Below are 14,099 nucleotides of genomic sequence, written 5' to 3' on the forward strand. Positions count from 1 at the left end.
TGGTCTGATAAGACACAGGGGATTATTCCAATTTTTTTGTACCTCTTGAGGTATGCTACATTGCCGAGAATGTGGTTGATTTTTGAGAAGGTTCCATGTAATGCTGAAAAGAAGGTATATTCTTTTTTGTTTGGATAGAAAATTCTGTAAATGTCTGTTAATCCCAATTGGGTCATAACTTCTGTTAGTTCCTTTGTCTCTTTGTTAAGTTTCTGTCTGGTGGTCCTGTCCAGTGGTGAGAGTGTGGTGTTGAAGTCTCCCAGTATAACTGTGTGAGGCCTTATTGGTGATTTGAGTTTTAATAATGTTTCTTTTACGAATGTTGGTGCCTTTGTATTTGGGGCACAGATGTTTAGAATTGAGACTCCTTCCTGATGGATTTTTCCTGTGATGAATATGAAATGACCTTCTTCATCTCTTTTGATTGACTTTAGTTTGAAGTCTATCTTATCAGATACTAGGATAGCTACCCCAGCTCGTTTCTTGGGTCCATTTGATTGGAGTATCTTATCCCAGTCCTTTACTCTGAGGTAGTGTCTGTCTTTGAATTCGAGGTGTGTTTCTTGTATGCAGCAGAAGGATGGATTCTGTCTCCGTATCCAATCTGTTAGCCTGTGTCTTTTTATAGGCGAGTTAAGACCATTAATATTGAGGGAAATTAAGGTCCATTTAATGTTTATTCTTGTTTGTTTTTGGTTTGTTGTTGGTACTAGTATTGTATGTGGATTTACCATGCCTTTTATTTTGTTTTTTTTTGTAGAGTGGGATTATCTATTGCCTATGTTTATTCGAGTGTAGTTAATTTCCTTAAGTTGGAGTTTTCCTTCCAGTACTTTCTGTAGGGCTGGATTAGTGGTTACATATTGTTTAAATCTGGGTTTGCTGTGGAATATCTTATTTTCTCCATATATGATGATTGAAAGCTTTGCTGGGTATAGTAGTCTTGGCTGGCATCCATGTTCTCTCAGAGTTGGTAGAATATCTATCCAGGTCCTTCTAGCTTTCAGAGTTTCCATGGAGAAGTCTGGTGTAATTCTGATAGGTTTGCCTTTATATGTTAATTGGCCTTTTCCTCTTGCTGCTCTTAATATGTTTTCTTTATTCTGTACGTTTGGTCTTTTAATTATTATGTGACGAGGGGATTTTCTTTTGTGGTCCACTCTATTTGGCATTCTGTAGGCTTCTTGTACTTTCATTGGCATGTCTTTCTTTAGGTTGGGAAAGTTTTCTTCTTTTGTTGAATATGTTTTCTTCACCTTTGAGTTGGGTTTCTTCACCTTCTCCTATACCTATTATTCTTATGTTTGGTCTTTCCACGGTGTCCCCTATTTCCTTGATATTTTGTGTTAAGGATTTGTTGGATTTAAGATTTTCTTTGCTTGATGAATTTATTTCCTCTAGTTTGCTTTCAGCATCTGAGATTCTGTCTTCCATCTCTTGTATTCTGATGGTTATGCTTGCATCTGTGGTTCCTGATTGTTTACTCATCTTTTCCACTTCCAGCATTCCCTCAGTTTGTATTTTCTTTATTGTCTCTAATTCAGTTTTCAGGTCCTGAACTGTTTCCTGCAACTGTTTAATTGTATTTTCTTGGCTTTTTTTTGGCTTTCCTTGATTTCTTGCATCTTTTGGTTTGTCTTTTCTTCCATTTCTTTGAAGGATTTTCTGATTTCCTCTCTTAGGTTCTCTATCATCTGCATGAAGTTGTTTTTAAGGTTGCTCTCTTCTGCTTCTTCTGTGTTGGGATGTTCATGTCTTGCTGGTGTAGAGTCCCTTGACTCTGGTGGTGTCATATTGGTTTTCCTGTTGTTGGTTGTGTTCTTATATTGTCGTTTTCCCATCTCTTCTTCCAGTGTGTACAGTTGGTGTCACTTCCTCTCCTGGTGTGTTTGGGTCTGGTGTTCTCTTCAGGTGTGTGCAATTGACTTTGATACTCTGATGGGTTTCAAGTTGGGTGCCAGCAGAGCTAAGGCACTCACTCTCCAGGTGGGTGAGAGCAGCACTGGTGCAGGGATGTCAGCAGACTCTGGGTTGCTTGGTCCTCTGGGGTCAAGTCGTCCTCTGCATTCTCTGCACTCTGTGGGGGCCAGAATAGCCCAGAGATCTCAGTAGAGTCAGGATCCCAGGGTCCTCAGGGACCAATTCAGTCTGCCTGCAGATCCTGGGGCCGGATTTGCCAGGGTGGGCAGGCAGAAGTTGGGTGTAAGGTAGGGGCCAAATAAGCTCACCTCTGCACTCTCTGCACTCTGTGGGGGCTGGAATAGCCCAGTGATCTCAGCAGATTCAGGATCCCAGGGTCCACAGGGACCATTTCAATCTGTCTGTAGATCCCGGTGCCTACATCTTCCTTTATATGCTACTTAGTCTTTCTCTCTTTTAGTTTTTAATATTCTTTCTTTGTTATATGTGTTAGTGTTTTCATTGTTATGTGCTTAGGGGACTTTCTTTTCAGGTCCAGTCTATTTGGCGTTCTATATTCGTCTTGTACTTGATAGGCATCTCCTTCAATAGTTTAGGGAAACTTCTATGATTTTGTTGAAAATATTTTCTGTTCTTTTGGCCTGTGTTCCTTTCCCTCCTCTAGTCTCATTTTTCTTTCTTTCTTTTTTTAATTTTTAAAATTGTTTTTAGTTCAAATTCAGAACAAGCTTGCTTCACATGTCAATCCCTTCTCCCTCCCTCAACCCTCCCCTCTAGCCTCCCATTTGCTCCCCCCATTCACCCTCCACTCCCCAGGCAGGGTAGGGCCCCCAGCAGGCTCCCCAAAGTCCACTACATCATGCTGGGCCGGGCCTAGGCCCTTTCCCATGTGTTCAGGCCAAGACATGGGATGAGCTCTCAAAGTCCCTTCTTAACACCAGGAAAAAATACTAATCCACTACCAGGTGCCCCTTAGAGTGCAGAGGATTCCTAATTGACAACCATGTTTGGGGGTCTGATTCATTCCTGTGATGGCCTCCCAGAAAGCAGACTGGGGTCCATGTGCTCCCCTTGTTCAGGGCAGCTGATTCTGTGGGTTTTGCCATCCTGGTACTGACCCCTTTAATCTTCATTCCTTCCTCTCTGCAAGTAGGTTCCAGAGTTCAGTTAAGTGTATATCTGTGTATTCCCATTATTGTTAAATTTGTTCTTTTCTGAGTGTCCCAGATTTCCTAGATGTTTTGTTTCAGGAATTTTTTAGGCTTAAGATTTTCTTGAGCCAAGGTATCCATTTATTTATTGTGTCTCCATTGCCTGAGACTCTTCCATCTCTTCATGATTCTGCTGGTGAGGCTTACCTGGGACTCTTCCATCTCTTCATGACTCTGTTGGTGAGGCTTGCCTCTGAGGTTCTTGCTTGAGTTCCTAAACTTTTTGTCTCCAGATTTCCTTAAAATTTTTTATTAATTCTATTTCCACCTTCAGGTCTTTAATCTCTTGAATTTAAATTTATTTCCTTCCACTGTTATTGTTTTCATAGATTTCTTTCTTTTTTCTTTTTGGTTTTTGGAGACTGAGTTTCTCTGTGGCTTTGGAGGCTGTCCTGGAACTAGCTCTTGTAGACCAGGCTGGTCTCGAACTCACAGAGATCCACCCGCCTCTGCCTCCCGAGTGCTAGGATTAAAGGCATGCGCCACCAACACCCGGCTCATAGATTTCTTTAATGGACTTATTCATTTCCTCTCTAAGGATCTCTCATATGTTCAGAAAGACTACATTAAGGTCCTTTTCTTGTGCTTCAGCTATGCTGGAATACTCAGGGTTTGCTGTGGAGACATACCATCCTGGCTGTTTTTGGTTGTTTTCATGCAGGTGTCTAGGCTTCTGGGTTTGGGGAGATTGTAATTCTAGGAGCTGATATCTGATCTTGTACTTTTTGGGTGTCTGCTTTCTTCCTTGGTTTCTGTTTCCTCTCTGGTTCTTAGCAGAGTTTGGTAACTGTTTTTCCCCTGATTCCAGGTAAAATGTATTTCTCAGTATTGGGAATTAACATTTCGAGAAGGGCTAGGGTCAGGGTTAAGTGTGTCCACAGGAGGGAGGAAAGCAGACTGTTCCATCTGGATCTGTTGTCTGGGGATGGGGGCTGAGAGTGTTTTGAGGCCACAACAGGTAGTCCACAACAAAGCCAGGGGTGTGACTGGAGTATTGGATATGAACGGGAAGAGGGAGAGTGAAGACTTCAAGCTCTCTTACCTGCTCTGCTGGCCTATTGGCTTTTCTGGCAAGTTTGGTTGGTGGGTTCCCAGGCATTGTCTGCTGGAGTTGGGCATTAGACAATAGGATGAATAGGAAAGGAAGATTGGAGGGAAAGAGTTGCATTATCAGCTGCAGGTGTAGACAGAGGAGAGTGGGCAGCCACAGCAGGTAGTCCGCTACAGAGCTGAGGGTGAGGCTGTGGGATTGGATTTAGAGGAGAGGAGGGAAGAGGGGACAATTGTTTAGGCTACCTGCTTCTCTGCCAGTTGTTTTTAAAATGTCATTTGGGTTTCCTGTGTATGTTTGCTTTATTCCTTAGTTCATTACTCTTCATCCTTGAGCTCATGATCTTTTTGGTGTGTGAACTTGGCTGGACCATTGTCTTCAGCTATCCTCCCAAACAGTAATATGTGTTGCTCCAAAAGAGTTTCTGGATATTATTGATGCCCATACTTGACTTTAAGCAAGGAAGATTATCAAGGGGATGCAGGTTCAGGATTATAGTACTTGTCCAGCTTACACAAAGAAGAACTGGTTCAATACTCAGTACCAAAACAAAGTCAAAGGCAAGCAAGCAAAGAAAATGCATCCTAGTTGAAAGGCTTTAAAAGTATCCTGAGACTACTGTAGAGAAAACTACCACCATGGGTATAATTTCAACCTTTGTGCAAGAATTCTGACTACTGTTTCCTGATGATGTAGTCAATGGAATCAAAGATCCCTCATTCAACCAGCAGAACTGTGGGTATTACCAATGACTTCAGTAAAATAACTCTATCTATCTATCTATCTATCTATCTATCTATCTATCTATCCATCTATCTCCTATCTGTCCATCCTTTTGATAGGACACTGGTGATATAGATTATCTAAAAATTTTTAATTTCTTAAGTGGATAGATGTGAGAAGGAAACCAAGGAGACTGATAGATAAAAACCCTTGATTGCTTTAGATGATTGGTAGAATTGTGGACATTATTGACTCTGTTAATAAAAGTCAGAGAAAGTGAGGGGTGAAGGTAAATTGTATTAGAGAAATCTAAACAATAAAGAGACTCTTGAGAGAAGTAGGGAACTTAAAGGCTCTGCTACTGAAGGCACCAGGGGAAGTGAGAAGCAGGTACTGAAACTAGACTGGGGAAGGTGATATGTAGAAGCAGAATCTTCATTACTGGAACTAGACCCTTCTTTCATTTGAGTGTGACCTTTAACACTCAGCTGAGGAGACTGATAAGCAGAGTTTTAGTATTGAGATAAGGTCTATGAATTGGCTGGCTTACCACTTACAATGTATTCCAACTATTCATTTTACTGCAGCTTCTTGAATTCTGGGATTCCAGACAAAGTTCTAAGTACAGCTTATTTTCTTTTTCTTGCTTATAATAAAAACAGGAACAGTGTTTGAGGAAATCTGTAACTGTAGAAGCAGGACAAATGACTTGTGATATGTTTAGCCTATCCAGACTGTTACAAATCTAAAAGAGAGTCATTCTTTGGAAAGAATGTCTCAGTGAGAAAACTGAAAGGCTGGCTGCATAACCTTTGTAAATACCTTGGACAAAAAAAATAGTTTTTAAATGGGAAATTCTGTCAAATTGGCTCAGTTAAGAGAATAAATGTGTGATTTATAGGTTTCTTTCCTCATCTGAGAAGAAGCAAGATAAGGAAAAGCATTATAAAAATAGATATTGCAGGGTAATTTCTAAATGAATGGAGTGAATTCCCATGGTGTACATTGGAAAAACGTATGATAATTTCATACAAAAACATTGACAGCCTAGACCCAAACGCTAGCAGAGCCTATGAAATAAAAACAGTAAACACTGGGTATATGGAGTACCCAGGCAGACTTGCATCTTGTATTAAATGCAAAAAAAGGCGTAGAAGATAAAATGGAAAACTACAGATGATTCCAGCCTGGCATTTGAAATGTCTTGGGCATGGGACACCAATTCTCCCATTCTTCCCATTTTCTCCCCCTGCCTGGATCTCAATACTTGTTATTCTGTCTTTTGTCTGTCATGTCTCTGTTTTTAGGACCAGGTAGTTTATTCTTGAGATGCACAGGTCCTGAGGTAAGAGAACATGTCTCAGAATGGATTATCATGAGAACTTCTCAGCCAATTTAGATTCATTTCTAACTCTTCTTTTATTCAGGCCTGAGTTATATTGTTTCTGTAATTTATTCTTCAAAATTATTGGAAAAGGTATGGATTTTAATAAAAATTATATTGCATTTTGACAGACAGATTTAGAGTTGTGACCCAGAAAGAGAAATGATTTTATCTATGTTGGGTTAAAGAAACTACCTATCGATATGCACTAATGAATCAGATCCACAAAATGGGACATTTGTAGGTGATTTTTGTGTTGTTGCCTTTGTTGTTGTTGAGTTTTAAGACAGCCTTCTCATATAACTGAAGTTGACCTTGAACTTGCTATGTAACCAAGAACCTGACCTTGAATTCCTGGTCTTCCTCCCTCAACCCCTGAGTACTCCCTGGCATTTCAAGCACACTATTCCTGGACACTTGTGCAGTATGCTTCTCTCTGGCTAACTGAAATGCACTCAACCTAGTTTTAGAAATAATTCAGTATTACTTTCTTTATAACCATTAAGCAGATTCAAGTTACAGACATTCAGTAACCTCAGTTCAGATGAATCTAGAAAATAAAATTGAAAGTTAGAGGGTGGCTCATTTCTGAATATTGGGGTATATTATCGAAAAATAAACAGAATCTATTTTGTATTCAGGTGGAGAAAGTTACTATCTGAGACTCATTTTTATTAGAATTAATAGAAATATTATTTTTTCTTTTTTTTTTAACCTAGAAAGAATCAGAAGCACATGAAAGGTAAGGTGAATGTTTTCACTTACAAGATCACACACACACACACACACTCACACATACACACAAACATACATTCACACACCCCACACACTCACACCATACACACTCATACCTCTCACAGAAACAGACACACACCACATGTTCATGTCACACATACCCACACATTCACACCATACATCCTCATACCCCCCATAGAAGCACACACATACTCACACACTCACATACACACCCACACACTCATGGCACACACAGAAACATACACACTCACATATACCCCACCACCCACAAAGACACACACACACACATAGACACAAATGCACACACACTCACATTTGCAAACACATACCCACACACTCATGCTCCACACACTCACATGTCTTATACACTCATATCATACACACACACACACACACAGACACACACACACACACACACACACACACACACACACACACACACACCATGCTTTGCTCAACAGGCTGATATAAATATTGAAGATAGCTGTATCTCTGTTTGTTCAACCATACACTAGGTTTTGCTCTGGTACCAAAATAGCATGAGAAACTAATATTGAAAATATTGAATTATGTGCAAATACTGTTTTTATTCAAAATATCCCTTTTAAAACTGATGATTACAGATTGGTTGAATTTCTTCCTTATCCTTTAGGTATGTATAGACATACATCTAAAACATCTATGTATGCACATACATCTAAAGCACCTATGCATATCTATCTATCTATCTATCTATCTATCTATCTATCTATCTATCTATCTATACATATAATGCATCTATTTATACACATACATCTAAAATCATCTAAATGGTATTGTTTATTTTGTGATAAGAAAAGCAAGAGAATTGCTTAATTCAAATTTAACTTATCAATACAAGTGTTTACAACTGAACTGGAAGGGTTTTACTTCCAATGTGGGAAGTAAATTTATTATATACTCTTCAAAGAAAAGTGAAATTTCTTGTGAATTCCATATAATAGGCCCAATGACAGCTGTGACTGTGTTCTTATATATTTTGTTACAATGTTGTTGTCATGATTGAAACACGAGGCAAAGGTGAGAGGAACATCAAGTCATGTGAATGGCTTTAATCTGAACGTCCCGAGAACACAACATTAGGAGAAAATGAAGCACATTATTATTAAAGTGGAGAATTTAAGATTAATCACAGTATCACTGTGGTGGTTTGAATAGGAATGGCCCCATAGGTGTTTGAAAGCTTGGCTCATAGGGAGTGGCACTATTAGGAGGTGTGGCCTTATTGGTGTAGGTGTGATCTCCTTAGAGGAAGTGTGTCACTATGGAGGCAGGCTTTGGGGGCTTATATACTCATGCTAGGCCCAGTGTGGCATACAGTCTCCTTCTGTTGCCTGTTGATCAAGATGTAGAACTCTCAGTTCCTTCTCTAGCACCATGTCTGCCTGTACACTGTCATGTCCTGCCATGATGATAATGGATTAAGCCTCTGAAACTTTAAGCCAGCCCCAATTAAACATTTTCCTTTATAAGAGTTGCTGTGGTCATGGTGCCTCTTCACAGCAATTGAAACCCTGATTGAGTCAATCATAGTAACTCAATCACACTGGTAATGTATGCACGCACATGTGCATGCTCACGCGCGCGCGCGCACACACACACACACACACACACACACACACACACACACACTCACTCACACACATTCACTCACACTTACCCACTCTCACACACATAGCACCTCCCCCACATACCATGTAGTGAGATATCCACCCTACCCTCACCTGTAGCACTGACCATGCCCATTTGGGCATGGTCACAGGTAAGATGTGCTGGGGAGTGAGTTTAGGTCTGGGGTCAGGGCATTGGGCTCTCTCTTGTATCAGGTTGGGTCACAGAGAGCAGCCTGTGCAGATCCTTAGGAACCTGAGGTGGCCATCTGTTTCTTATGTAAGTGACTTCTCCCAGAAATAAATTATATTTAACCTTTATTTGAACCTAGTTCTGTGTGTAATTTCCATGCCTCTACAATAACACCCCCCAAAACACACACACAGCATACACAGAACACACTACAAATACACACTTTCTCTCACATGATGTATATGTATTCTACTGTAAATTTAGACATAGAAAATGGCAGTCCCATGCTCACTATTGCTTAGATTTTAGTGTAACCCTTTTGCTTACTTAAAACTGAAGCATTGACCTTTATGAAAAACAAAATGATTAATTAAGTATAATAATAATCTTATCAAATTTATAATGCATTCTTGTTTTATAGTAGTATTTATTGGGCCTAGTTCTCTGTGTTTCCAGGCTGGGGTTGAGCTCACTCTGTACTTTAGGCTGACTGACTTCAAGCCTGTGATAATGCCCCTTCCTCTACTCAAGTCCTGGGATTACAAAAGAGAGCTGCCACACATAGGTTTGGACAGAGTTTCAAGATGAAGGAATTAGAATGAAATAAATGTGGGAAAGGAAAAGGCTTCTGTGCAATTTGATCCTTTTCTATTAGGCAGCTGATATTATTTGGAGTCACTCCCACTTCCTTTATTTTTCTCTTTATGGTTTCAAGGAGCAGCTGCAGTTCATTTACTTCCTTCTCTTGTGCTCTACAGAGAGTCACGGTGTGTGATTCAGCCAGAGTTTCCTGTGCTGTTATTCTTCACTCTTAGCTTCCTTAATGCTTGGAAGTGCATATGTTGCATGAGAGCTCCCTGCTCAACTTCTTAAAGAAGTCTGACCCAAGCATGGCCAATGGGAAGATACTTTAAGTCTGGGATTTGGTTTGATTAGGAGGGAATAGGTTTTAACTTTATATTTTGAAAAGGAAGTGTAACTACCCCTGTAGTTTGCTCACACTAACAAGATGAAATAATATTCTAAATCCTGGTGTCCTGGTGCACACTGATAATCCAGAGGTGGGAGGTTGAGAGAGTCCAATCCCTTGGACTTCTGGCCAACCACCCTGGCTTACTTGGTGATCTTCATGTCAGTAAGAGACACTGTCGCACAAAACAAGGTGGGCAGTTCTAATTAATAACTGCCAAGCTTGACTTCTGTCCTACACCCACACCCCCATACCAAACAAAAAATAATCATAAAAGATACACAGTGACATTTAAATGCTAAATGCTAACTCAGTTTTCCTTATCATTGGAAAAATCCTCATTGACATCTATAAATGTACTCATTAAATATTTAATAGATATGGTGGTATAAAATGCTGTATAATTTAATCAAGTATTTTTAGGAGGTTAATGTCATCAGTTGGGGTTTAATTGTTTTTAATTGTTTAATATTTCAAAGTCTATCTATCTGAGTTAAGGTTCAGTCTGGAGGCATAAACTATCCAGGAATTTGTGTAAGAAAAATCTAGCCTGAGAAATCATTAACTCTTGACAGGAACTGGAGTCACCATACCTCTATTAAGGAATAACAATGCTAAAGAGCAGAGTAGAGCAGATACAGGGAGTGAAGTGGATACCAAGCAATCAAGGGACAGTAAAGCAGACCTTTCACCCCAGATTGACATGTCCTCAGTGATGGTGCAGCTCCAGCTCAGGGAATGGTGGACACTACTGAGAAGGCATACTTGTGCATCTCATATGAAGCCATTTTCTAGGGTTCCAGAAGTAACTGTGGGGTGATGTCACACTGTGAAGCCCTGAGCAGGGTGGGATAAAGGATGAGGATGGTGAGGAAACTGCCCTGCCTGGCTGGTGACTTGGCATTAGGCACCAGTTGAGAGATACTCCAGAACCTCCATTGACTTCTTAGGTTGGTGCTGAGATCATACCACATGGAGGTCCTGGCCTTGCAAGAAAGACAATGAAGACAGGCCTTGGAGCTTGGCTCTCTGCCTACCAACAAATCCTCATTCTTAATTATTTTGTGAAACTTTCTTGTGGTTATTTACCCTCCCTGCAAAAGGATTTTTAACAAAATAAGGAAACATAAGAGGAAAAGAAAGAAGCAAAACATGATAAGGCATTCCATGGAGGTTTTTGTGGGTATCAGTTAGGAGGCCTGGACAGTCTATGGGAACTCTAACAGTGAACCAGTATTTATCCCTCGTGCACAAATGGACTTTGGGAGCCCATTCTCCATGGAGGGATACTCTCTCAGTCTAGATACACAGGGGAGAGCCTAGGCCCTGCCCCAAATGATGTGACAGACTTTGGTGATTCCCTCATGGAAGACCTCACTCTCCCTGGGGAATAGATGGTGGGGTGGGATGTGGGGGTCCTTGGGGGGAATGGAAGGATGGGAGGGAGAGGGAACTGGGATTGATAGGCAAAATAAGATTATTTTTTTGTTTTCTTTCTTTCTTTCTTTTTTTTGTTTTTTTGTTTTGTTTTGTTTTGTTTTGTTTTGTTTTTGTTTTTTGAGACAGGGTTTCTCTGTGGCTTTGGAGGCTGTCCTGGAACTAGCTCTTGAAGACCAGGCTGGACTCCAACTCAAAGAGATACTGCTGCCTCTGCCTCCAGTGTGCTGGGATTAAAGGCATGTGCCACCACTGCCCAGCTAAGATCATTTCTAAATTAAGTAAAAATATATAATAAAAAATCTAATGTTTTGTCAGAATAAATATTAACTACCTTCAAAATTCAAATCTAATTATATCATTTCTCCCCATCCTTTCCTAGCTGTCCCATATCTGATCCTCCCCAACCCAATTCTAAACCTCCTCCTTCTAACCATTGTTGTTGCAAATACATATGAATGAATCAATGCATAAATACAACTTGCTGGGTCCTATCAGTGCTGCCTGTTTGTGTTTTTATGGCTGACTATTCAAGAGGCTCATCACCCCTACATTGCCAAGTACTAATTCTCTGTCTCTATCCTATAGCTCTTTGTCTAGGGGTGGAGACCTGTGAGATTTTTTTCTGTCTAAATTGGGCTGTCCACTGTTGCTGGACTTGTTCAGGTCTGTTTCAGACAGCCAAGTTCTTGAGATTTTATGGGTGTTCCCGTGATAGCTAGAAGGCACACTCTTACATCAAGCTCTTTGGTCCTCTGGTTCTTACAATCTTTCTGCCTCCTCTTGTGCCTTGCTCCCTGAGCCTTGGGTGTAGGAGTTGTGTTGCAGATTTATCATTGGGGCCAGATACTCCACAGTCAATTGTTTCTAGAATTTTGATTTGTCATAGATTTTGATAACGGTCTTTTATTGCTTCCATGAGGGTGAAATTCACTAACTGTGGGTATACAGTTAAGTAATTAGGGTGTAGTTAGGGATTACAGTGGTTTAGAAAAGTGGCCATAGTAGGTCACCTTCTAAGAACCAAGACCTCACTGCCTATGTGTAGTTTTCTAGGGTTACAGTATCAGGCATAGTTTTCCTCAGATTAAATGAGCCTTGAGTTCATTAGAGCTCATTAGAGCTGTTAGCTACTGCTAATATATAAATTCCACTATTTACCTTTAGCGATATCAGATTACTGCTGTGATTCATAAGCATCATCGATGAGAAGGACTATTGATTGATTTCCTCCCCTAGCAGCTTACATGCCACCTTTTGTATTTTGAAGGCTAGTCCTTGAGGAGGAGGCTTTGAGGTCAGTTTCAGTTCAAACTCTCTTAATCCTATGCCCAAACTGTAATGGTGTCTTCAGCAATAGGAACTTATCTTCAAGTTCTGGGAGGCAAACCAAGGGCAATAACAATAGACAATATTGTCTTGCGAATTTCTTGGAGTCCCCTGACCAACTACTTGGGAAAAGGGTTTGAAGCCTAGGGGTTTTTGTTAGATAATCTATGGCTCTTGGGGGAAGTATTTTCACCTCAAGTGGTATAATTTAAGTTTTAAGCTATATACACACATATTAATATATGAACTAAATGTAATATTTAGATAAATATAAAATAAAAATTTCCTATGTCTTTTTCAGGCATCTTTTAAAAACTCCCTTCTCTTTCCTTGTCTTCTTCTGTACTATCCTTTCTCACCTCTTCACTGCTAAATACACATGCCCTTTTAGTTTCTCAGAAGTTGTTGAGTTTAGGATACTGACAAATGGGAAAGAAAACTCAAGACCATAACCAGAAATTGTTTTGCTCTGCAATTCAGATAAGTTTTTGATTCATAGTTCCATTTCCTGATGTACTTCTGAAGCCAAGTGATATTTAGTTGAAAAGCATACCTATGCTATAATATGATACTTGTATGGAGTAAGATATGGACAAGTTTTGTAATTTCTGGGAGCCTGTTTCTTCAGGTGTATAGAAATAGGATCTCCCTTGGAGATGTGCTTTGACAATGTAATGTGGTACTATCTTAGAGAACTTGTGTCAATTCTTTGTTCACTACAAGTGGTGTGCTTGAAGAAAAGGACACTTGTGTATGTATTTTTTCTTTAAAAAAAAAAAAAACATTAGTTTAGGGATGCTAATTCTTTCTTTGTTGCCAGTTTATAAAACTTTATGTTGATTCAAAATTTTGTCAGATTATCTGATTTTACTGTTTCCTGGCAATTAAAATCTTAAAAATGTTCATTTGTGTTATGGAATGTTTAGTGCAATGTGGTTCATTACTTAATTTAAGTTTTGTGTAGCTTTGACAATCACTGCTTTAAAATGATAGCATCTGAGTATGATATTGGCTTACATTATACATTTTGTCAGGACTGTATAAGCAATATGACTTTTGTTAAAACAATTCTGATTTAAGACAACCCATGTTTTCAATATAATGTTTAGCACTAAAATTGTTATGTAGATTTTAGTTTTCATCTTTGATAGTAAATTTATACGGCATATAAAATATGCAAAACCTTTAAAAACCCAATTCTCTCTTCTTTTTTACAGACAGCCCAGGAAAATACTCTGAAGTAATCAAAAAGTCCAGTGCAATTGAACTGTTATTTACACTCTACCCTCCTCGAGGTGCCAAAGTGAACATTAGCACAAGACTCCGGTCCACATGGCTGAGACCCATAGTGAATGGAGAAGAAGGTTATAAGTACATAGGTAAGAAGCTAGCTTTATCTTCAAAGGACAAAGAAGAAACACTTCCTTATGCTGTATAGAGTCCTCTTTACTTCCTGCATATTGTGTCTACAGGCCT

General features: G+C 39.6%; 1 protein-coding gene across 1 annotated transcript in view; it reads left to right on the plus strand.

Annotated features, from left to right (window-relative positions):
* Iqcm (IQ motif containing M) overlaps positions 1-14,099 on the plus strand; it is a 413,729-nt gene that overhangs the window by 322,770 nt on the left and 76,860 nt on the right. Inside the window, exon 12 of the mRNA XM_027410546.2 lies at positions 13,841-14,002. Within this exon, the coding sequence (XP_027266347.2) occupies positions 13,841-14,002 (162 nt within the window). The remainder of the gene's footprint in view (positions 1-13,840; positions 14,003-14,099) is intronic.

The sequence above is a fragment of the Cricetulus griseus genome, chromosome 3 (assembly GCF_003668045.3).
Source record: "Cricetulus griseus strain 17A/GY chromosome 3, alternate assembly CriGri-PICRH-1.0, whole genome shotgun sequence".
Classification (NCBI taxonomy): Eukaryota; Metazoa; Chordata; class Mammalia; order Rodentia; family Cricetidae; genus Cricetulus; species Cricetulus griseus.